General features: G+C 34.6%; 1 protein-coding gene across 1 annotated transcript in view; it reads right to left on the reverse strand.

Moving 5' to 3' along the window:
* Positions 1 to 1,045: 1,045 nt before the first annotated feature.
* LOC130014046 (uncharacterized) overlaps positions 1,046 to 27,441 on the reverse strand; it is a 43,726-nt gene continuing 17,330 nt past the window's right edge. Inside the window, exons 2-5 of the mRNA XM_056102856.1 lie at positions 3,237 to 3,344; positions 2,559 to 2,672; positions 1,643 to 1,774; positions 1,046 to 1,376 (exon numbers count right to left, since the gene is read on the reverse strand). Coding sequence (XP_055958831.1) covers positions 1,054 to 1,376; positions 1,643 to 1,774; positions 2,559 to 2,672; positions 3,237 to 3,344 — 677 coding nt within the window. The 3' untranslated portion in view covers positions 1,046 to 1,053. The remainder of the gene's footprint in view (positions 1,377 to 1,642; positions 1,775 to 2,558; positions 2,673 to 3,236; positions 3,345 to 27,441) is intronic.

Raw genomic sequence — 27,441 nt, forward strand, 5'->3', positions numbered from 1 at the left:
AACATTTTATATTGACCTTTATAAGATATTTAAAATCTCCTAAGAATAAATAAATATTTTAAATTTAATATAGGAATACAAGATTTAATTAAATGATATCAAGTCATAAAATCTATCAAATAGACTAACACATTTTATAAAAATAAAAATGAATCTCAAATATTCAATAAATAAATAAAACATGAATATAATGATGTAAAAAAAACCCCAAAACAACACAAATTTTAAAAATATCAACAATAATCAAATAATAATTATGATAAGTACAGTTTAATAAAAATGAAAAGTTTGCAATCATTAGTAATCATTAAACAAAAAATGTTTACAGCAGCAAGAAACCTTGGTCATATCAAAGACACATTATAATAACCTTCATAAAATATTGTAATAGTAAATAAATACTTTAAATTTAATAAAGTAATTACAAGGTAATTAAATGATATTTATCAAGTAAAATAAAAATATACCGCAATCTAGGAATGAAATGATACCGTAGAAATATTTTTTTGAAATATAACCTGTGATGGCAGATATTCTGTACAACACTAATTATACCATATAAGTTTATTGATTCAAACTGTATGTACATTTAAATAATTTTTACATAAATACATAAATACCTGTAATAAATTAAAATTGCATTATGTAAGATTTAAATAATGAGCTGACAGTTCTTGCTATAATAGTTACTAAATAGATAATGAAAAGGGAATATGTTGAAAAATTTAGTAAAATTACATCATGCACACTTTGAAGGTATTATTGGGTAACACTAAATTTTGTTGATAAGATATGACATTTTATATTATTTAGAGTGATAAAATACATTTGAATCACCAAAAAAGACCAATTATAGTAACCAACTATGTAACCTTGACCCAAAAGCATGATAATAAAGGGTGCTGATGAAAACAAAAGTCTCTGTTATGCCTGCAGGTATTGGTCAAATTTGGCATCAAGAATGTTACGTGCAAGTCAAAAAAAAAAATACAGTTCACTTTTAAGTAAGTGTGTAACTTAGACTACTCAACACACTTCAGATCGTTTAAGTCATCAAGACGTTGCTGACAGTTGATACAGTTTTTTATTCAGAGCACTAGGTTTCACTGAACTGGGTGAATAAGAGAAATTTTTAAAAGACTTGAACTGTCGTCCTGGAATTGATGAAAATAAATTTTCATCTTTTAAAATTTCTACAAATTTGTTTATGTCCTCATCAAATTTTGATTTATAATGTTTGGTCTGTTTCTGAATTTTTGCTTCTGCCATTTGTTCCATGTAAATCCTGTTTAGTTCCTTCCGCATATGACCGACCAACTGGCTATGTCGTGCTACTGTTTCTGGTGTGAGGTTTCCTACAGCATCTTTGAGAGATTCTACAAAATATAGAAAAAACTAATTACAAAAATTAAACTAAAAATTATTTACCATAAGAATCGATATTACATAGATGTATGTTTATATTCAAAGATTGCGGTTCCTTTCGATATAGACAAATGTTGTATCATAACTTCCAAGATTATGGCCCCTGATTGTACAAAAATTGCTTTTTTTTAGCTTGTGCTCTATGCATAACTTGCACAAATTGAGCGTATCTTGCTTGCATGGCCATCACAAGTTGGGATATCAGATAATTACTTGCCTTTAAATTCTTTATTAAGAAGTTCATTAACCAAGTCTGCTTCGGGATTTCTACCTGGTCCTCCGCTAAGATTTACAGCCCGGTTCCATATTAAATCTTGCCGCAACCTTTCCGGGTGCCATCCACTAATTGCTGTAAAATATGAAGGAAAAAAAAACTCTTGCCATTTTTTTGAAAAACCTAGGTTCCTGTACGTTTGCCTTTAATGGAAAAATTTAAGTTCATACTTTCAGCAAAGTTTATCTTAAAGATATGTTCCCAGAAAAGTATTTATCGGGTGGTTATTTCCCATAAAAGTATGGCAATTTTGGTATATATGAAGAAAAGTAGAGATATCCAATCTTGCTAGAAAATTACTGGATTCCTTAAAAAAAACACTCATGGAGTGTATAGAGGACAAAAATGTCAGGGCTCCCCTAATCGACAGTCTGACGATTAGGAATATCTGCACGCGTGACGTCAAAGGTTGCACGCGGAGATTGGGCGCTTAATGTACATGTTGATAAACTTTATGAAGAGTTAGGCGTACAACACTTTCTGAGATAAAAATCACGGAAAAAGACGTGGACAGTGGATAATCTGAGAATTTAATTAGGATTCGATATTTGTAATGAATAGTCAGCCTTTAAAGACAACATTGTCTTGTATATGCAATGAATTCTCCTCCGACTTCACACCGGTCAGTCACGTGACACAAACTTGACCACTTTTGATTGATTTTTTATAGCAATGGTATTCCTTGACAATTACAATGTTTTGAGAAGGATTTGAAGCAAATTTATGATAAATTAATTAGTTTGAATATGTTTTTAGGCCAAATGTATCATCAAATCACCCAGTTTGTACGCGGAAATGTATCTTTAATAGTTTAACAGAATGTTTGTTTTTCCTAGTGACTTGTATGCACACTACTTACATGCTATTAATCTGTGGGCATTTATAACATATTTATAATGGTGTCTATTATGAAAACCGATCAAATCATATTTCCGCTGTGACATGATTAATGGTCCATCATTTTCTCTAATGGCGTCACTAGAAGTCACATAAGGAAGTCAACAAAACATCTAGGACTTGACATAATTGGAAGCATAGTCGGGATCTTTGACATTTGTATGGTGTTCTTTCTTGCATTTCTCACAACAAAACCAGTCAACACCTGTAATACATTGAGTATATTTTTCAATAAGAAATGTTTACTCAATTTAACATGTTTTCAAAAGGAAGCCTGTTTAGATATTGGCTCAGCACTTAGGTGTTGCGGCTGTTTCTTTGTCTCAAATACGTTTATTGTACTGCACCAGTTAATGCAGGCCTAAATGTGACAAATTGATTGGCACAATATACATAAATATGATTTGCAGCTAATGAATTTATTTCCCTACATGTATTTTGAGTTAGATTTTAGAAATAAATACAATTGATGGCGTTTCTCTGTAGGCCTATGTACTTACAAATACATCTTCTTCCCTTGTGTTTATATAGGAGAAGTGAAACCATTGACCCTTTTTACATGACTGATTGTCACAGCCTACCATTCCATCCATTTTATCTGTTTTGCATCAAAATGGGCATGATGATACTATTTTTCTACATTCTGTGCTGCAGTACCACTCTTCAGTCACCTCATCTTCAGCCAAGTCCATACATTCCAGATGAAAGATTTCACCTTTTTGGCAGTTTTGGTTGTTGCAATAAACAACTGGAACGTCACCAAGATCTTAAAAAATGAATAATAATTAGCTATGACCAAGAAGCAAATAAAGTATGCGTATATAAAGCAATTAGCAAAGTAGTAATCCTTTGATACAATAAAACACAAATATAAAAACATGCCTCCTGCATAAGATTTTGATAAGGATTGTCTGAGAACCTAATATTAATATCTGTTTCTTTTTAGTACCTGTTTTGCAGATGCAGTGATCATATCGGTCCTGTTTCTTGGACTGGACTTGACTTGCATTCAATATGTCCTTAACGTTTACGTCTTTCCAAACAAGCTCAGGAATTTATTTTGACAATTGGTTTATGTAGTTTTTTCTTGTCAATATCGTTCATGACATTGCACAAGTCCCATTCCCCTGTAGGTTCATCATCCAACTCTTCAATATTAAGGATATGCATTGCTGTCAATATTACATAGCCATGTGTTGCAAAATGTATAAAATCATTTGCATAATTGAAGCTCTGACCTACATCTTTTTTCACGTTATTGTGGCCAAAGGCATTCTTCAAGTGACACAGGGTGCCTTTTTCTGATTGACTACTTCCAATAAAGAAAATGTCCACGATATCCTGGAAAAACAATATATTAAAGGGGCATTATGGGAGATTAGATAAAGAGTTGACAGTTCTCGCTATAATAGTTAAATGGATATGCTGAAAATTTCGGTCAAATTGTTCCACTCTGAACCGGGATATTAGCTTTTGAATTTTAGGATAGCCCTGATCATCATTATTAAGTTTGGTACTATAAAAAACAAAATCTCAATTATCCAGTTTGACGTTAAATCAAACATCACAAAATGTATTCCAATTCGCAAAATAGCACAGACTAGTGATGGCATCTAGAGTTAATTATGGCCTGGATAAGTTAATTAATGTCGAATTAATAATTTAGAAAAACATTTCAGGCCTGAAGAAAGACCTTTAATAGGCAGACTTAGCTCTTGCATAATGTATGTTTAAACATGATGTTATTCATTTATTTTGTGTTAACAACATTGGTGCTAAAATTCCCTTTATCTCATTGATCTGACACAATATATACCCCTATTAAACAAAGTCTTCACTAGATACCTGTAACTTTAACATCTTTTTGTGAAATTCTTGAATGCCTTCAAGTCTTCTATCTCTAGTTAAGCAAGTTGCTCGAACCATATGAGCATCATTGTGGCGTTCACAGGACAGACCACCACCATAACATATCAAACGATATAATTTTTCATCTGACTGTTTTGGTACATATTTTTGCTGCAGGTGTTCCAATATGTTCACAACACCTGCAATTGTGGAGGGATTCTCCGGGGGACACCTAGGTTGATCTACAAAACAAATAAGGAATATAAAAAATATAAAGATTAACTTTCCCTAGATTCGAACCAGAAAGTGATGAACAATTTAATAATCGTTAACAAAATTTCACCAGGGTTAGCTGATGAGGAACTTCAGGCTTTTTCGCAACCATTGCTGTTTTCCCTATTGGTGTAGTCAGGAAAAGGGCTTCGTCTATCAGGTGGTATGACAAACCAACAGGACCTGTGCAACTGCGAGAGAAGGTTATAAAGATCACTATATTATGTTAGATGACCATAAATATGGGCCAATTATATGTAACATATGCCAATTTTTATTAAGACGCCAAAATGTAGGACGATAAACCCCATTTGATCAGGAAGCTGAAGAAAGTAGTTTGTAGTTTGCTCATTAAGTTTGCTCTAAAAGCAATAAGAAAATTTAAAAAAGAAAAATACTCACAACATCAGACTTTTCTGTGGATTTCAACCAGAAGTCATGTTTTAATGTGCTTCACAACCACTGATGTCATCTCATTCATACATGGTATATATTTGCAATGAATTCGTTGTAATATTATACCCATTCTGTCTCGGATACTTTTCAAATCATTATCATCAGGTAAAAACTTGTCTATCTTGATGTCACGAGCATTAATGGCTTGTTTGTCATCTAACAAAGAAGTAGACACTCTGTTTATTGCAGCATATGACAACGTCCATAACATCATCTTGTTATGACTTTCTGTTGAATGATGTCTTGTTTTTATGTGTTTCCCAACATTGTCCCAAACTATATAGTGTAACCTGGACATATTTCTGTGAATAACAAAAAACAAAACATAATGAAAACAGTCCAAACTACAATAAAATAGACTATTGTTACTTGATTTTTTTTTTTAAACAATATTTTATTCAGAAATTGAAAGGGATTGAGGAACAGGCATAGCCTATATGACCTCTCTCCTAAATGCAAGAATTAATATGGATATGTAAAAGAAATAAGTGAGTAAACAACAAAATGAATACTTAATCATCAACATTTTATTTTATATATACATATTTACACATTGGCTACGCAGTTGTTCATGTTTGCATTTTAATCGATATAGATGTTACACTGATCTTAAAACCTTCTGCTGCTGTCAAAAAACGTGTGGACCTTTTCAAAGATTGCTATCGAAATATGACTGCTGCTTACACCGTATAACAAATTATGTGTATTGATAAAATTCGGTGGTAAAAGATTTATAGATATTTTGCGTGCATCTGAATGTAAGGAGCAATGTAAAAGAAAATGATCGTTATCTTCGAAGGAATGACCGCAATCACACTCAGAGCTGTCCGAAATATGCCTTAAGAATTTATGCCCATTTAGGTCACTGCAAGAGAGACGAAGACGACTATGTAATATTTGATTTTTACGTTTGCCAAAGTTGAAACAAGGTGGTATATTTTTATCTTTATCAGTTATTTTAGTTTTTAATTTACTTATATCAAGGTTATTCCATTCTTTTATGGTAGAAGGTATAAAGGATTTAGAGAATAAAGTTGTTCGACAAAAGTAATCAGTTAAATTATTGCTTGATTCAGTGCAACACTCTTTGTTGTCTGTTAATACTTCAACTATTTGCGTGTTGCTGTTGGGTCGCCACGTAAAAGTTATCCCCTTAGGTGTAGTAACGTTTAAATGAAAATAAGACATCACTAATGAAAGTAATAAATTCATCCAACTTTCTCATACGAAGAAAAAAACTGCATGCGGTTTTCATTCTAGCAAGCTACCTATTTGACTAATTATATAACATAGGCCTACCATCCATCTTTTCTGTTTCTGATACGTCACTGATACTCAGAATATCAACTTAGCTGACTTTTCCTTCACAAGAACTATATTTTGAATTTGATGATGTAATTTTTATTTCTGGACTGGCATTGGTATAACTATAATCAATATCACTATCTTTGCTACTAGAGATGTCATCTTTACTGGAACTGCTGGATGAAATCCGTTGTGTGGTGTCTCCATGAACCATAGATGCCTCAATAAATGGATTTTGACCCTCACATGCTTTCAAGTCCAATTCCTAAATGGAAATAATAAACATTTGTATTTAAGAGTAATATTGTAAGTGATTTCCATTAATGATATGTACTCCTTTTTAGTGCTATGGGCTTCCTCGCTAGAGATAAAGGGACATAATTTATAGGCGAGGCGGTTCCACGTGACCTCATTGTTTACCTTATAGCACAGTTTTCCTGTACATTCATTACGAACTCGTGTGTTGACAAACGTTAGTTTTTGTCGTTAATATGGAATTTAATACCGATACGGCTCTCTTAGCATCGATAAGGTCACGTTGAACCAAGTTTGTACTAGCGACACCTGGTCGGAATTCCTTCAGTGAGGACGCCCATTAATATTTCCATGCTTGTTTTTTTAAATTAATTGTTGAATTCTGATTATAACTTTTTAATGGTAGTTGTTAGTTTAGGAATTCAAGTCTATTGGTCCTTCATGTCTTTATTTAACAATTATTAAATAATAAACCTATCTTAATACTGTATTTACCTCAATCTTGGTTTTCATGTCCAATAATTTCTCATCATATTCAATTTTCAACTGCGATAATATTTTCATTGATGTTGATCGGCTCATACAGAGTCCTAAATGGTTGAAGTGGGTGAACAAACATCTAAATAGAAATTAACAAGAGCATTGAAATAATACAAGTATATCTTACTCTAACCAAAAGCTAAAACATGTAAGTAAGATTTAATGTAAAATGAAAATATTGAAAATTTCATTCAAATTTCATTCTGAGCCAAGTTATCAGTGTTTGTTGCTTTGACATGATGTGCGCATTGTGGTAACCAGGGCATTGGTATATTTGAGACTTAGTCTCGCTTTCCCATCCTTAAATTAAATTTTTAAATGGCGAACATTACTAATCTACTTAAAATCTCAAATATACGACGCCATCAAGAGTTGATTATGATCTTGTTTTATTAATAAATGTCTAATAAAAAGTTGATATAACATTTTAGGCCTAACGAAAAACATTAATATTACATATTCCATAAAATACAGGTTTTGTTTACGCCATAAATGTTTCATTGAATACAAACAACATTATATTATGTTCTATACATCATACCTCAATGACAAAACTAGACATTTTGATTAAGGATCGGTTGATAAAAAAATGCATTGTTGATTATTTGGTGTTGCTATAATATATTAGATACATACAGTGTACTTACATTAGGGAAGGGACAACTGAGATCGAAGTTTGAAGACGGGCATTTTTGTAGGCGAAATGGGTTGATATAGCTGAATCCTAATGACTTTTTCACAGAAATTGTCGTTTTAGGTTGGTGCAGCACGGATTTTCAAAATGGCCGCCAAAACTTTCGAAAATGTTTTAAAATCTCAAATAACTCAGAAACTTTTGAGTTTAAAGCATATAAATGTATTACGAACATATAGGAATAGGCATCTGATCTTTTCAGAAATGGCATTGAAATTCGTGTATGACGTCACTGTGACGTCATATTCTCTTTTTTTCGTTGTTTTTAAGATTTTAGCGCCATTTAATGTTTTGAACTCTAGTTAGTAATGACAGCTAGAAGCAGAGGATTTTTCCCGCTCTAATGTGATGTCATAATGCATATGACATCATTTATTTCGTTGCTATGGAGAGAAAATGACAAAAAAAGTTGGAAACATTCCTGAAATTTCATTCGTTTTTATTCAATGTTCTCTTGATAGTGTGTGCTAAATCGTGTGCTTAACTGCTTACTTTGGCGACTCCAACAAGGACAAGACATCGGGCTCAGTTATTCAAGGAATTGTACTGTGAGGAACAAGAATTTGTGAGAAAAACTAAATTGCAAACAGGTAGATTTATTTTAGGCAGGATGTTACACCTCTGCAAGCAAGGATCTCCAAGTAGCAAGGAGGAGGCCGGTATGATAGTGGCAAGGGAATTGCGCGAGGATTGGATAAGTAAAATTGTTTATCCTGCCCACGAAAAATCCGTGGCGAAGAAAAATTGTCAAAGATTATGAAACTTTTCGGGAAATCAGAAAAACGGAAGGAAGAACAGACAGAACGCCGCCCAGAAAATGGCACGAGCTAGCCGAAGAGTTCAATGCTAGAATTACGAAAAATGCGTACGGTAATCGGGCAAACTCAGAAGCCTATGAGAAGCAATTAGGCTATCGGAATTCTACGGTGTCAAAAGGACAGCAGAAGTAATAGCTTTCTTTGAAGACAATTGTAATGGGGAGTACGTGTCCACAAGCGTGTATACTGTTCCCAGAAAATGGGCTAAGCAGGCAAAGCGAAGAATTCATAGAGAATATCGTATAGAGGAGAAACGAGCCAAGATCGACGAACAGGCTGCGGCTCAGTTAGAATTACAGAGGACACTCACTGAAGAAGCAACCGAAACTAGCGACAGAGAATACGTTCCGCCCTCCAGTTACCCAGCACCAAGTACCAGTTCCGGAATTTCGACCCGGTCATCGAAGCACACTGATCCTGATAAATTCATCGATAGTAATGGTAATAAGTTTCCATCTGTTCCAGTTCGAACTGGTAAGAATTCTCTCAACGAGACCATAATGAGATGTCTGGTTCATTGTTGCGCAAAGTACAGAGTGAGCACTAATGACCTTCTGGGAATCACTGCCGATATAGCTAATCAGATCTTTGGGCAAGAGTGGAAAGCGAAGACGAAGGCTGTGAAGAAATGACTGAAGAGTTGAAGCGGAAGAACATTGACTACAGCTATGTACTTCCCAGTAGAAAATGTATATCTAACTATGTGAAGGACGCATCCTACCTAAATCTAGCTGTGGTCGCGAAGGTAGTTGCAGAAGCTCATGAAAACGGTGCAGTCGTAACCATGAGAACAGACGATACCACTAAGGCCGCCGGATACAGAGTTTTCGACGTCAAAACTAACCATATTACGGTCACAACTTCTGAAGGCAAGCGCGACACTTACACCACCGGGTACATGGAAAATGCTTCTCATTCCGGAGAAGCTGGTGCTGAATCGGTGAAGTTCAAGCTACAATGCCTGGCCGTATTGGCAAACACTACTCTAGAAGATATCCCATCTAATATCGACTTCTGGATGTCGGATAGTGCTTCTGACTGCACCTCTTTGCTGGACAAACTTGGTATAGAGAAATCTAAAACGTTGAAATGCAGTGCACACCTGCTTCTATGCATCGACCATGCCATTGACAAGGTATTCAAAGATACTGAAGACAGGGCTGATATCCAGAATCTTATAAAGGTGGAAAATGTTCTACGAGGTAACCAATCACTACATACAGCAGGACTTATCGCTCTGGCCAAACTACTTTCCCCATCCCACGCCCCACATTCTGTATCTTTATATTCCCAATTCAAGGATTGGTTGAAAACTAACGATCTGGACTCTGTCAGCTTTAGTGGATTCACTTCCAATAGATTTGGGCGTGTGGTTGAATTATCAGGGTAGTGTTTTTTAGCAAAGGGACAACCTCCTTGCCTTTTTTGAATCAGTAGTTGACCCGAACACAAATAGATTGGTGCTGGCCGTGTATACGTTCATCTCATGTCGGTGGTTCTTATGCTGCAACGAAGTCTATTCACTCATTGGGGAAATGTTGATTTACCCACTAATGAACCTTCTCGGAATCGACGGACGCGGAGAGAACGATAGACGGCAGTGGGTTGACCTGAAGACCTTCTTCCAACTGAAACTTCCTCAACTTCAAGTACGGCATGAAGACTTCCCGGGAACAACTACTGGGAATGGCCAGCTCATCAGCGCCGTACTTGGTGAAACCATTGAAGGACTAAATCGACAACTTTCACAAATGGACTACTTCAGCGATGAGAGCATGGACTCCTGTAGATTGGACATAGAAAAGCTGCAATTGGCACCCTTGACGAATCTTGGTTGCGAGTCCGATTCTCGAAATTGAGCAACAGAGTAAAGTCTAGTCGAGGTATGACATTACTGAAAACTCACTCGTATAAGACAGTTGTATCATCCAATGGATTACTTGTCGGCGAAAATTTCCTCAGCAAGACTGACACAGAACGCAAAACAATGTGGAAATGGGCCAGGCGTTCAGAAAAAGTAGCAGAAGTGAAGAAGCTGGAAGAAGATTTCATTGAGAAGGTGAAGGCGATGAAGCGCCTTGCGATGCAGCAAAAGGAAGAACAAAAAAGGAAGAAGTCTATGAGAATTCTCCAGACCCTGGAAAGGTGCAAGAATCACGGGGGTCCGGTAACACCTCTACAATAGACTGGATAGATCGGCTAAATGAGAATCAGCTTTTATCTGAAATTTCTTTTCTCAGACTGACCGTGGCTCCGAACATAAGACAGACACGGAGAGTAAAATTGGGTAATGGAAAATATCAATTCAAGACATTTAACCAGGACGAACTGAGACAGTCTGTGAAGATGGCCGCCAAACCAGAAGCTAAACTTGTGGATGATATCGATGAACTAATTCGCGGATTACTTTATAATTTAAGACAATGCGAAAACTATATAAATCAAAGGACAATTTCCCAATTTAATAATAAATAGTTCCCACCTGGCGCCAAAAAAATGCGCGTATGAATAGTTGATGCCAGGAAGTTTAATTGGTGTCACAGAAGATCATGGATAAGAACGACATCATGGAGCTACTTGAACACAGTGTAAAGAAAGTGTATAATTTTGATCTACATTTGAAGACTGAACAAATAGATATTATTCATTCGATTATTAACTCCAAGAATGTACTTGGTGTACTTCCTACTGGATTCGGCAAATATCTATGTTATACTCTTCCACCATTAATTCTTGATGAGGTATTTAATTTTTCCATTATTATACTGTTAAAAAGTCCTTGTAAACAAAAGTTTTGACACAAACGGGTATTTATCAATCAAAATCAAGCGTTTTCGGTAAATAGAAAGTAGAAGATGAGTATTTCTAAAAACAACTACATTCATAGTTTCTATGATTCGCCTTCCTGTAATAATGGGAATAATTTTCTGTATTAGTTATTTTCTTTTAGAAATATACGTTTCCTAGAGGCTTATATAAGGGAAAGTTATTATAATTGTTATGACATTTAGAAATTATTTTAATTTTCTATTTTTGCAGGTAGATTGGACTTGCCAACATATATCACTTGTTGTATCCCCTTTGATCGCACTGATGAAAGATCAAGTTCAAAGCTTAAATGCATTAGGTGTCAGAGCTGGATTCATTGGAAGTGAGATGACTCCAGACACAAAAAAGGCAAGAATTGATGTATGTAATTGAGTTTAAAATATAAAATAGTATTTTCATCTATCTTGGATACAATAGCTGGAATTAATGGTATAAATAATAATGCTAATAATCTTTTAGAACCATTTAGAAACTGGATAGAGCAATAAGCAATAACACATAGTTATGGAAGTTGAGAGAATACTCTTCGAAATGTCGCCTAAATAAATCAGCCACTTGCTTGAAAATATTGAGAGAATACTCTTCGAACATGATCTAAACAAGGCAGTAATTGTTCTTCAATTAGCATGTGTTATGTTATAGTTTAATAATGATGCCTAAGCTTATAATAATATAAACTACTTTACAGATATCCATGACGCAAAATACAGTGTCATATTTATATCGCCAGAAGCTCTGGTGACTAAGACTTGGAGATCAATTTTTCTCACCAAAGAGTACAGAGAAAGGATTTGTTTTTTGTTGTTGTGATGAAGCCCACTGTATATCAGAATGGCATTTCTTAATCAGCTTTCTTTTTATGGGTGCCAAAAACAGTTTTTGACATTGTGTGCCCAGCAACATTATTTTTTATTGTAAGTAAGACATTTATCTTCATTTAGTTATATGGTTATATTTTGTTGGTTACTTAAATTTACCAAGTTTGAAATTAACTTCCTCGTCTGTTTTTAGGGGTGACGATTTCAGACGATTTGTCTTACAGCAACATGCACAGAAAAGATTTTAGGACAGATTTTTAATGTCTAGGCCTAAGCAAACCAGACACCATCCAGATTTCTATAGTTCCTGAAAGGTTAGTAATATTTGTTTCTTTTCTTCACATTTTCAATTTATCCATGCAGCAAGGACTACTTCATAACCTATTTTTGAAAAATATTTTTTATCAAAACATTAACCTATCCGCAATGGCCTCTCAACAACCAGTGAAAAGTACTGTCTGGGCCATCAAATGAAAAGGACACACATCATTTTTCGAGTGGTGGATTTTTCATGGTGGGGTAAACTAGAGCCCCAGAATAAATCAAAATCAAAATCAAATAATTATTGCCGTTATGTCTTTTTCAGCAAGACAATGGAAAGGTTGTCAGATGTTTTATTGTTGCCTACACTTAATGCATCACTCAGTCTTCATGCGGCTCTGAATAATATAATAGACTTTTTAGGAAATGGTAACATTTTTGTTTTGATTCTGCTTTGCAGGCCTAATATATATCTCCAGATTGAAAAATGCAGGTAATGTGAAATACATTGTACAATTATAGTATTTGTAGCCCTTCCAGAGCTTCATTGCTTCTTCAAAATATTGGTGTTATATTGTTATTCCCCAAAGACATTTTCTCAAGTAGTGCCTAACGTTTCAATAGATATCTAATTATTATCATGATTAGGTCCGAAATTGTTTCGCTTAATTAAAAGGATCTGTGCCATCATTTCACATTAAGATAAAGGACAATATACGGGTACTTACCCTTTTTGGGTTTATACGTCATGTAAATGCATGTGTTTTACCATCGTAAATGCTTAACCACTTAACTCCTCTCTTACTCAGGCATAATATCTTTGTCTAATTAATTCGTAATTTTCTTTCTTTTAGATCAGTGAAAACAACTGCTCAGCTGTATTTTAGGCTAGCTATAAAACTTCAACGTCAAGGGATAGATCAAAGAAATTGCTGACAAGCGAATAATAGATATGTTTCATATGTCGCTAGATGTTGACACAGGTAACAAAATATTGGATGAATTCAAAAAGAGAAATTCACATGTCAGATGTCTGATAGCAACAGTTGCCTTTGGCATGGATATACAAATTCCTGACATAAAGTTAATAGTTATTTGGGGTGCTCCAAAATCTATATTAACATTTTGGCAAGAGTTGGGTAGAGCTGGGAGAGACGGGAGGAAATCTTTAGCTATATGCTATGCTTATCCACGAAGCCTAATGAAAACTACTACTGATGAGGATATGATAAATTTTTATCTCATCTGAATCCTGTTACCGCCTAGCCATGATGGAATCACTGACCTTAAAAAGTATGAGCTCGACCACGCTGGATTATATAAAACATATCACAGTTTGTAATTGTTCATTTTGTACGTGTTGTTCATTATGTTACAACCTGTGTCCCTGTGATGACAAGATAGATGTTATGAGAGAGTATTTTTAATATTTATCATTGTTAAAAATGCCTCAGTTTCCTGGATATGAGAGAACAAAAATTCAGAAAAAACTCTGAATATGAATATGACCAAGGTTTCTTGCTGCTGTAAACATTTTTTTTAAAATGATTACTAATGGTTGCAAACTTTTCATTTTTATTAAACTGTACTTATCATTTTCTAATTAAATGTACAGACATATTAGTGTACATGTACGTTTGTCTTTGTAATTTTTAAAAACAAATATTTCCAATACTTTTACATTCCTCTCTTATTTATTTCCAGTATTTTTAAAATTTGTGTTGTTTTGGGTTTTTTTTACATCATTATATTCATGTTTTATTTATTTATTAAATATTTGAGATTCATTTTTATTTTGATAAAATGTGTTAGTCTATTTGATAGATTTTATGTTAGTGATAGATAATGGCCGAAGACTGTTCATTATGTAAATAGAAAGAACAACTGAGGGGCGTTAGCCCCGAAGTTTTTCTTTGTATTTACATAATGGACAGTCTGAGGCTATTATCAAACTTAAAACATAGCACCATAGAGATACAAATAATGGATAGTTTTCTAAAACAACAAGCCATAAAATAATGGATATATTCTTAAAACAACATGCACATGCTCATGAATGCACGTGACAAAACACTCCAGTCATACAATGCAAGCATACACAGACAGTCCAAAATATTCCACATGGGGACAACATGTTTATAACACAGTCGAAAACAAATATTAATAATGAGAATATATGTGATAAGCATTTGGATACTGATTACATTGGTAATGTACTCGATATGGAGGATAATTGTCGTAAAAATTGTGATGTTCTTGACATGGGGGGATAATAGCCGTCAAAGTTGTGATGAAAAGGCTGCTCACGAGAATGATTTAAATATTGATAATACTCTTAGTACTGTGGTTAATATGTAGAGTACTAGCCGTCCAAATTTTGATTTAAAATTTAATATATACTCTGATATAAGTGACAGGACACAAGATCAAATGCACAAACCAATGCACGAAATTCAAACTCAACTGTCATTATGACGTAACAGTGATATATTTGAACGTTTTTTAAAATCGGATAAAAATTGTGACCTGTATAGGTTCCACAGGCTCAAAACACGTTTTTATGTTCAATCAGGGGCCATAATCCAGGAAGTTATGACCCGATATGCGCCAATATCGCAAGGAATCGAGATCTTTGGGTTATAAACACATATGTTCAGTTTCATCAAAATGGGCTAATATTTGTGGCCTCTAGTGTGTACAGTCAGGGGCCATAATCCATGAAGTTGCGGTCCCACACAAGCTAATATCGAAAGGAACTGAGATCTTTGGGATATATACCTATATTTCAAGTTATGACCTGTACAATGTCCACAAAGAAGGTGTGAAAATGTGGGCGTATAAAGCTTATTATCGATCTAGTGCCAAACGGACAAGTGGCATATAGCGGACGGATTTAAGTGGAATTCTTTATGTGGACAAACACGTGAAATCAACATTCGGTCATGTGACATTTCGGTAACTATGAGGTTTTAAGTAATTTCATGTTCTGTAATTTAATTTGTTCAGAGAATAAATTATCCCAAAATTATCCCAAAATACATGTTCATTTTTCAAACAAGTGTCTATTACTGGTATTTTCTTAAACACTCGTCTATTATTTATAAAAATGTCCATTACTTATTGAAAATAATGGACAGTTTTATAAATAATAGACGATTGTTTAAGAAAAGCGTACATTCTCCTATATACTGGTTAAAAACAGCAAAGGGTGACGTCATATCTATGTTTTAATAATTGTTCATGTGTGTTGAATGGTTGTGATAGGCTACTTTTTTTTTATTTTACTTGATATCATTTAATTAAATCTTGTATTCCTATATTAAATTTAAAGTATTTATTTATTCTTGGAAGATTTTAAATATCTTATAAAGGTCAATATAAAATGTTGTTCAATATTATAGATTTTATGTAATTATTGTTCATGTATGTTAAATAAAAAAAAAACTTTAGCAAGTTTAGTCTGTTAATTGCGGTACAGCACGAATATTCGTTTACGGTAAAAATTCCATTCCTAAATTTGGAATATTGGCTGAGCGCAGTTATGAACCGGTCTGCGCAGGCGTCATTTTACAATGGCCGCCCCATTCAAATGAATGTTGTTTGTGTTTTTGTATCGTACAATTCTACATGAAAAAAATGTTGGATTATTATAAATTTGTGTCAGATGTGTCAGGAAATGATTCCTGTTGGTGATCAAAGAAGAATCACGGTGAAAAATAGACGGTAAGGATTCCAAAATAGCCTTAGAACAGAGATGAGGAAAAGTCTAATTTTCATACTAGTTGTCATTAAACCTCCCCAGTAACGGAAGAGAGGCCAGGTACTAGGACTCTCATATTTTCGTTACTAAAGTAACTACTAGCTCAGAAGACTAACACAAGATAAATCAGCAACTCTCTTTATTATACTCTAAGTATACACGTACCAACTCCGCCTCACGCTTGTCGGGCTCTCGAATCGCGCTCCAAGAAACGGCTCCCAAAATAGCTCTCTCCTCAGAGCTCCAACCTTAACGCTCCTAAAAGGGCTCTCTATTACGCTCCAAAAAAGGATTTCTACCACGCTCCCTATGTGTCGACTTTCTCCTTTCTGCTGGGAAATGCTAAAAAACAAGACAAAGTATTATATACCCAAGATCATGTGACACAACCACGTAGTACAAGTCACGCCTACAATCCCTGCCAATCATAAACACGTGAAACCAATAGACAACGAGCCAACGACAGCGCGTGTAGGAACGGGTTTACGAAAATACATTTAAACGATATGAATGAAAATATGGGCTTCATATTAACATAATCAGAGTTCTTGAAAATGGATAATTAAATGAAATAATTACTAACGGAAAACAATAAGAAAACTATGTCGTCTAAACTGAGAATGTGGATGGGGCTATGAACATGCGCTTCAGATCACCACATTACCACTGACCCGAGGGACACTGATGCCCTAACTGGGTTTTTCTTTAATTACGTGTGTCAGGGGTGGGGGAGTCCTGTCTCATTGTCTAATTTGATCGGGTTTAATACTACTTTTTTCAAAAAAAAAAAAAAAGAAGAAAATATTGAAAATTTCATTCAAATTACTTCATTCTCAGCCAAGTTATCATTGTTTGTAGTTTTGACAAGATGTGTGCACAGTGGTAACCAAGGCACTGGTATTATCGAGGCTTTTCCTAGCTTTCCAATTTTTATATTAAATTTTTAAATGGCGAACCGTTTTAATCTAGTTAAAATCTCGAGTATCCGATGCCATCGAGCGTCGATTATGGTCTTGTTTTGTTAATAAATGTCTAATAGTTTATATAACATTTCAGGCCTAAAGAAAGACCTGCAATAGGCAGATTTAGCTTTTGCATAATGTATGTTTAATTCCTTATTTTATTCCCTATCCGCTTCCTTATTACTTCTTATATACTTAAAATTCATTAACCTACGTGCCCACTTTAATTTCAATTTAACAATTTGACATTCCGAAAGGTAACCATATTACATTAATTTTTAACCCGCTTGTTAACCTTAATAACAAACATGTTAAATTTTAAACACCTATCTTATTTAAATCTTTACTTGGGACTCATTTTCACGTCGAGTATTTCTTCAGTTTACTTGGATTATGGTTTCACACAGGAATAACAATGCAACAGTTCGTTTCAACATTTTATATCAAGTACTGGATACATAGGTTACAAGCTTAGGTTACATTACAATACTTAAAATTAACATGTCTTTCTCTCCACCCCTAACTCGCAGATCCAATTTACTGACGGACCCCCTACATCACATGGCTCTCCTGCGGCATTCTGAATCCCGATGGTGTCTCTTGAACTTCAACGGTATCTTCTCTCTCAAGAACTCAATGCGTGTCTAAACGCTATGCGATCTAAATCAGTATTTTAGCCACTGGAAGTGGCCGTGAGATAGCTCCGTCAATTATTTAATCGTACAAATATTACGTAATTAATTATGATGATTAGTTACTGAGCCTAATGCCCTTATATGGACAGCGGAAACTTTCCACCAGGAGTGTCAAACGTATTATTTTTGTAATTAACCCAGAATTAAATTAAATGTTTACCAAATTATAGCTGATTTTATGTCTCAACTTATCAATAGTTTCAATTTGTCTACTTGAGATATGCTTTGACTATGAATATTTATTTAAACAATATTTTATTTATTTAAATTCACAAAATTTATATAATAAATACAGAATACGATAATAAATTTTATCGGCTTATATAAAATCGCTTCCAATATAATGAAACCAATAATCAGTCAAGGTCATAGTTAAGCTAAAATTCTCATATTAGTAAATATAACATTATTAGTCATGTATATTTCGAGTTTTCACCTTCAATATGACTACATTCAGATGTCACATCTGGCAAGAGGTGAGGTCAAATAATAGACAAGGACAAGGAAGATTTTCTACGTAAATTCGGGGACTTGATCATAATTAATGATTATAAATGGGCACTACAATACAACTAGAACTTTTGCGCTTTTATGCCCCCCCATCTAAATAAAAACGGTAGGGTGGGGACAGGGCACTTTTCCCATATACTCTTGGGTTTGACAAGCATAAATATATATTTTTTCGAATCAATCCTATTACATGTACATATTTTTAAGCATCTATTATCGGGCATGAATTATACCCACGTTAAAACTTAAAGGGACAATAACACTCTTGCTGGCTTGAAAGCTCCAGAAAATAAATAATATCCTTTATCTAAGTACTAGATGTTTAAGTGTCCTAGCTGTTGTGTACATTATCCATTACATCCTATTTTACTTGTCCAGAGGGTTCGAAAATATTTTTAAATCGAAGTTTCATTTGAAAAGGTTTACATTATACGTTTCAAACCATTATGTTGAATTTTTCAAAATTTTTAAATAAGGTGTGTTAAGATGAAATTTGTATCATCAATTAAATGAAATATTCTAAAATAGTACAATTTGTTGACCAGAATAAAGATTGGGACATATTATTCAGTTACAACAAGAGTGGTATTGAGCCTTTAAATGGAATACGATATTGTTGTTGTGAATTAGGTTATAATGCTTTTATTGTTCGTTATAACATATACACATATTATGAAAAATGTTCTCAAAAGAAACGTACTAATTAAATACTCTCTCATCAATCAATCAATAGCTTTACATATAAAAAATATAATAGAACTATCCCCTAAGGTACGGCGAGGTTAATATCAATTAACATGATGGATCAAACAATTCTGCTAAATTTAATCGACCATAGAATTTGGAAGAAATTATGCCCGACTGCACGATAAGACTATATAAAAGTAGAGCACAGATATTAGCCCCCCCCCCCCATTCCGGTACGCCTGATGCTGGTCCCAGATATTTATAATTTTCTCCTTTCTCTTTATTTGCATGCCAATTATTTTTGATTGTTTGGCCTAGTATCGAAGTGAAAGGTTTGAATTATATCTTTGCCCAATATTCACAAGAGGTGAAAAGGCGATGTTAAACCAATTTCAGAATGTAAATAAACTTGCTTCTAAAGCGTCGTTTACCCGTGATTACATCCATATAATAATTGACAATAAAATATATGGGGCAAAATGGTGGCGAAGATATTTTTCAGGAAAGCTTCTGAGAAATATCTTTGGTATAGGGAAATTTAAGGAGACTTAAGAGCAAGGAAATAGTATGTGAAATGAATAAATATTAATATACACCACAATAAAAATTCCAAATTGATATTAAAAAGTGCATTCTGTAGCGTGTTCTTTACCTTACAACAAGAATCCTTTTTACAGGCAGAAACATTGAAATATGATTATTCCTTTTTGGAATAAAAAATGATCCGTATCCGCAGCCTTTATTTCGCTACAATTACTGAAACCATGGTGTTTTTGCTTTGTTGACTTTCAATAGGCCCTGAACTAAATATATTTCGAAATCCCGTAGTAGACATACGTTCAGCTAGGCGTTTGCGTGTCCTGGCATTTAAACCAAATGCTAAGAAGATAAATACACCCTGAAGACCATTTAGTATGATATAAACATACCACAGTAATCTAACATTTAAAAAAGATGCAATGAAACCAAAAATCCACGTGAACCCCATCACAGACGACAACTTAATGTATATGAGGCATCTCTTTTTATCGCGCTGTCTACCGGTGATCTTTTGGGACATCGTCATGGTTTTTTCAATTGAATATAATGTGTGGGCGAAACAAACGCCATTTATCACGAGACTGAGACCAACTGGCACAAAGAAGGCAAAAATGTAACCATTGATATCGGCCATCCAACTACATGATATCAGACCATATCTAACGTGCATGTGATCACCAGCAATATTATCCATGATAAAACATACAACAATAATCATTAATGGAATGAACAGGCAGACCAAGAGATACTTTTTGAATGCATTCCCAGCATTCTGTAAGGTGCTGGATTGAAACGTCAAAAGCATGTTGATAGATTGGCAGCTCATCCAAGAAAAGGCTGAGAGCCAACTATAATGTGTCAGTGCAGCAATGTATTTACAAGCTTTACTTCCCAAATCAGGAACAAGTAGTAGCCCTTGACCAAATATCAGCGATACAGAAACGCCAATAGTTAGCTTTCCAGGCAATGTACGGAGTTCCTCAAAAATAAAATATAAAATAACAGTTACAATCAAACATACAATAGACAACACGGAACATGCAAGGGAAATGTATCTTTGAACAGTATCTAGTTTAAAAAAAGAACGCGTTTCGTTTGGACTGTAGCAAACATAAGCTGTTTCATCTTGAGTATAAAATTCATGTTCCTTAAATTCCAGTTGGTGTCCGAGTATCTTAAGCATACCTTCGTCGTCAATGTTATATTCAGCAGGATAATATTTGCGTAATGGGAATGTACAATTTATTATATTATACATATCGGATGGGACACAAACACAGAGTTCATGAAACGTGAAGCTACGCTCAAAAGGATGAATGACCAAATCAAAGTAAATATTGTTTACTGGATACATCAGTGTTTGGTTGGACTCAAAATTCTCGATTTTCGCATACATAGTCTGCTTAAGAAAATGAATCCCCGACTTATTAAAACATTGAAAGGACGATTCTGGACAAGATACGTTTGAGAGGTTGAGATTATGTTGGTTAGAAATACTTAGAAATAACAATGGTGAGTCTGTCATGGTTTTCCGATTGACTTTTAATGTTCCTAGTGAATCTAAAATAGTTTCCAAACGGACACCATTGGTTGTCAACTCAAATTTTGTTAGTATTATTCCTTGTCTTGTTATATTCTTAGGTCTATGAACAACTATATTTCTTACCAGATCATTGATGTCTTTTGTACTTATAAGAAATATTTGAGGAATTTTCAGCAGTAATGTCTCTGAACCTTCCGGAACAAGTTGAGAGTCGGGGGAGAGATAGATTGTTTTGTTACTATGGCATGCTCCCTTACTGGCATACTGACCAAACGAACAAACGAATTCTCTACATTTCTGAAATAGAATGTCGAAGCGCTCGTTACTCTTACATATATCACTAGCCTTAAACAAACCCCCATTAATTTTGACTTGAACTTCCAACTTATTTGGGAGCATGAAGAGATTTGTAAGTGATGATAATTTAGCGAAAGTAGGCCCCAGAGTACTGCAAAGATTAGCAACGATAACACTGAATCTACATAAAATACAATTAATTTCGTTAGTGTAATCCTCCCCATTTCGAAAAATTGACAAGCAAACACGACAATCGATGTCCAGAATTTGTCGAATCGTTAAGTGACAGAATGAGGTCCGTATTCGTGGTTGGATAAACGATTTCTGACATGTTCCTTTAGATAACGCAACTTCTATATCATCCCACCTATAGTCAGTGTCATTTTGACAATGGATTTCTACCGTCCAAGGATTTAGTGTCGCCAATGCTTTTGATTCTTCCAAACCATGACAGAAAGCACAATAGATGTTTCGAAATGTCACCGCAGAAACATCAACCCGAGGTAATTCTTCTTTTTCGGAATTTTCGCATAAATGTTTGATAGTTGGACTGGATTGATATTCACTGGGACAGGTATCTATGATGGCTATATTAGTTACACCGTGTCTTGTACGAATATGTCTACAATTACCGTGTTCTATGATGTATAGTAGAATATTGCGGAGAACTGTTGCACTTGTAATATTGCCCTTCAAATCTTTAATGGTTACACTCGATGATCTGTTCAGTTGGTTATTAACGAGAAAATCTGCACATATATTAACGTCAATACCATTCAACCAGCATGTGCAATTGGTGTTTGGTACAGATACAAATGCCGGGACTTCGAAACAAATTCCTGCAGACGTGCATGCCTTTATTGTCTCGGTGGTCGCTGGAATGGAAATAAAATAAAACAAATTTATGAAATGCGAAACAAATTAAACTATGTTAGATAGAAACAAGACAAAGACAGTGTAAATGTAAAGGGAATTTGCTGAAAATTTCAGTCAAATTGGTCCACTCTGAACCAAGATTTTAGCGATTAAGTTTTCATTACTAAAAGTCGGTACAATTAAAACACAGTTTCGATTATCCATTTCATGATTAAACTATTTAAATCATGAATGGAAGTGGAACGTCAAATTGGAACCTAATCCACTAAACATCGCAGGCAAGCGATGACATCGAGATTTGATTATGTTCTGGATTAGTTAATTAATGTCTAATTAATAATTTAGAAAACGTTTCATGTCTAAATAAAGACCTGCAATATGCAGATTTAGCTCTTGCATAATATATGTTTAATAGACAAATGTAGACTTTCAGCCCATACACAATAAACTGTATTTTTACCACAAATATTGGGGGTTGGATGGGCTAATGGTGCTGTATCATAAGGTCTGTCAATGAGTCAACTGGCGTGGTTTCGATTCCCCGGTTGTACGTGACAAGGAGTAGGGTTGCCTGTCCAACCTCGTTGGTTTTGTCTGGGCCCTCAGGTTTCCCCCCACTGATAAAGACCCCTACGCGCAAGCGGATTATTGAAATAAAATTGAACGATAGTTCCGAAATGACCTAGTTTGTGTCCAGTGGACGTTAATGACCATTCCTCTCTCTACTGTGGCCAGTAAATGGCAGGGATAATAATTCTCTCAATTTTCCTTGTCCCCCGCCTTTCGCAGTTTCGCAGAAAGCAGAGGACTATTAAAATGGGACTGTCTATCCGCCCGTCTGTCTGTCTGTCCGTCACACTTTTGGGGACACAATTACTTTCCTTCTAATTGAACTAGATGTTCAAACTTGGTGTAGGTGTTTACTAGATGAATGCTGTGTAGGATTTCGAAGATGGGCATTTTTTGCTTAGGGTAAGCAATTTGGTTGGTTGATGATTTGGGACACGATAACTGTAGTTCTAATTAAGTGATAATGATTAAACTTGACAGTTAAAGAGAGTATTCAAACATACTGTGACAAAATATACTCTCGTACTATCTGATTAAAACAGAGATCCAATTTCGTTTCGTTTTTATAGTTCAAAATTTCGATTTTACTTGTCTTTACTACACTTAGATCTGGAAGCGTTGTTATTTAACTCGTGTTCTGCTTGAAATGAGGGGTCAGCCAATTAAATGGTCTGTCGAATCGAGCGTTTGACCTTTTTTGCGCGGAACTGTGGGTAGACATTAGCAGCAATAGAAATCGAAACAGATAAATTGGTTAATCGAATGACTGACATAATGGGGTCAAATGTCGCTTGCTTGGTACCTGACGTCATAGAACGTGATCTCCCTCTATAACTTGTTAGATCTACATGTAGTGTAGTCCATCAAAAGTATAAAAAACGAAACGAAATATAGATCTATATTTTAATAAGATTGACTCTCGTAGTGATATTAATCAAATGTGGATATAAAAAAAATCCAAAGAATTACTTGATGGTTTGCAATCTAGATCACCTGCTTCAGCCTCATCTATAAAAACGTTTGATTTTTCTACTTTGTACACTAAAATTCCCCATAGTAAAATAAAAGCTCGGTTATCTAAATCGGCAACTGTTATATATAATATTTGGTTGTTAATTACAATTCCACATTATTTTGTTAACAACCATAGTGATTCCAAAAATAAATTCAACGCCAACAAGATAATTCAGATCAGATGTTGGATTTTTTAATTGACAATATTTTTGTTGAATTTGGAGGGGAAACATATCAACAAGTGGTAGGTATCCCCATGGGCACCAACTGTGCACCTTTGCTTGCTGATTTGTTTCTATATTCTTACGAAGACGATTATATACACGCACTCTTAATAACAAATAAACGATTTTAATTTCACTTATCGATATAATATCGATAATGTTATATCACTGAATAATCCCAAATTTAGTGATTATGTAGAATTCATGTATCCTGATGAGCCCGAAATTAAAAACACTACTGAAGGTGACAATTACGCTTCCTACTTGGATCTGCGTCTCTATTTTGACAATTGCCATACATTTAGTGTTAAACTGTACGATAAACGTGATGACTTTGACTTTCCGATTGATAACTTTCCATTCATTGATAGTAACATTCCAATATCACCAGCTTATGAAGTGTTTGTGTCTCAGCTAATTCGTTACGCGAGAGCCTGTTCATTTTATTCTGAAGATCGAGGCATTTGGGCCCACTAAACTTACAAAAACCCTTAAAAAGTTTTATGGCCGTCATATTGACTTGGTAAATATAACGTGTCTCTTTCGGCTATTATTCTAGATATATCTAATTGACGCGAATACTATCTCCTGAGATTTCGTCTTATGTTTTGAATGCGGGTGTGGCGCTAGACAGGGTAAGCTTACTTTTCCGGACACATGTTACCACTGTTTGTCGTGTATTTTGTACACGGTGATCGGTCCATTTGCTGATTACACCATTTTGCCTATACCGTTTTTAGGACTTCGAATCTTCTCTAATGGTTTGGATTGTTCGTACTTGGTTTTATTTTATTTTCATTACATCAATAAATCGATTAAGTTCGATAATGAGCAGTTTCTGCTGAGGGTAAGCAGAACGATAAGCAATTTCATTGGTCAAGACTTTGGAACACAATTACTCTCCTTCTAATTGAGGTAGAATGTAGGCGTTTATTAAGCAAATGCCTTGATGGGTTTCGCAGAGGAGCATTATCTGCTTAGGATAAGCAGAGATAAGCAATTTGATTGGTTGATGCTTTGGTACAAAATAACTTTAGTTCTAATTAAATGAGAGTGATGAACTTGGAATATAGTTTCATAACATCAATTAGCAATTTCTGCTCAGGGTAAGCAGAGCGATAACCGGTTTAATTGGTCAACACTTTGGAACACACAATAGCTCTCCATCAAATTGAAGTAGAATGTTCAAACTTTGTGTAGGCCATCATTTGGCGAATGCCTTGATCGAGTTCGATAGGGTAAGCAGAAATAAACAATTTGATTGTGACGCGATAACTTTAGTTCTAATTAAGTGAGAGTGATAAAACTTGGTGTATACTTTCATTACATCAATACCTTGACTAAGTTCAATAATGAACATTTTTTTGCTTAGGTTAAGACTTTGGAACATAACAAATTGAGGTAGAATGATTAAACTTGATGTAGATGTTCATTTGGTGAATGTCTTGACTTGAGTTCAATAATTAACATTTCCCTCTAAAGCCATGCAGAGCTAAGTAATTTTATTGGTCGATAACTTTAGTTCTAATTAAGTGAGAGTGATGAAACTTGGTGTATACTTTCATTACATCAATACCTTGACTAAGTTCGATAATGAGCATTTTTTTGTTTAGGTTAAGTATCGATAAGCAATTTGATTGGTCAAGACTTTGGAACACAACAAATTGAGGTAGAATGATTAAACTTGATGTAGATGTTCATTTGGTGAATGTCTTGACTTGAGTTCAATGATTAACATTTCCCTCTAAAGCCAAGCAGAGCTAAGTAATTTTATTGGTTTATGCAATGGGATAAGATAACTTTGATTGTAACTGATGGAAAATGATGAAAATTAGTGTGTAGTTTCACTACCAGATACTTTGACCACAAACATTCTATGCTTAGACTAGGTATAGATAAGCAGTTTGATTGCTCAATACTTTTGAAAAGGATAAATGTGCAATTAATCCATATGTGTCATCTATTTAATTGTGGATTTCAGACTCACTGTTTCTGTCTATGATAAGATGGATAAGCCCAGGAAGCGCGAATAAAGTCTTTAAAATTTTGACCTACAGAGCGATTACATGGTGCCATTCTGAAATTCGTGAGGGACGATTGTTCTAAAGACTAAATTAACAAATGTGCATATAGGCCAAAAAGAAGGCAAAAAAAGGAGAAAATAAAACTACTTACCGCCAGCAATCAGCACCCATTTTAATATTACATGTATCAAAATGAAGGCAAGAAACATTTTCCTGGGTCTTCTTTTTATGTCTAAACTTGTCATGGAACCAAATTAATACATCATTCTAAGCAGCGTCAACTTGGAAGTTTATTACAGATAATAACCGAGCGGTACAGATTCGTCTGGCTCAAAATAAAGATTGTTTTATTTGTGATCCAGGTATGCCAAGTATTGTACACTACCACAATCTCCAATAATGTTAACAGCTAGAAAGCTTAGACTCTGTAAATATTTTATATTTAACGGTAGTAATTGGATCATTATTTATCCGTGCATCAATTTGTAAAACAAACAATGTCATGAACAATAGTTTCCGATGATCGATAATCATTAGTTGGAGGCACAAGGCATATGACAATAGTTATAATAATTTGCCTTAATTAATCATACTCTGGTTTTTTTTTAAAGTTTTAAAGATGCAAATGGGAAAATAACAACCGTTGGGCTTCTGTAGCTTCTGTCCGGTGTTGCATCTGATTTGAAATCGCCACATAACTAACAAATTAATGTTATAGTTCAGCATCTGTAGGATGGTGACTGTTGGTGGCTTAAATTCGGCATAACCAATCATTTCAATAACAGAGCCAAGCCGAATTTTTGTGTTTATCGTCTACGGATCCCAAATCTGAATGTACCAGCTTGGAACTTGGAATATGTATTCCTTATTTGGTGCATGTCTAGACGCCAGGAACAGAGCCACGCCCAATTCTTGTGTCTATCGCGTACGGCCCGCAATTCTCTGATTATCTTGGAATTTGGTATACTTATTCCTTATACTCTAAGGACGGTAAATATTGATTTTGTTGCATGATCCGACCCCATGGGCGGTGTCAAAGACACTTT

The sequence above is a fragment of the Patella vulgata genome, chromosome 8, assembly GCF_932274485.2.
Source record: "Patella vulgata chromosome 8, xgPatVulg1.2, whole genome shotgun sequence".
In the NCBI taxonomy this organism is placed as follows: domain Eukaryota; kingdom Metazoa; phylum Mollusca; class Gastropoda; family Patellidae; genus Patella; species Patella vulgata.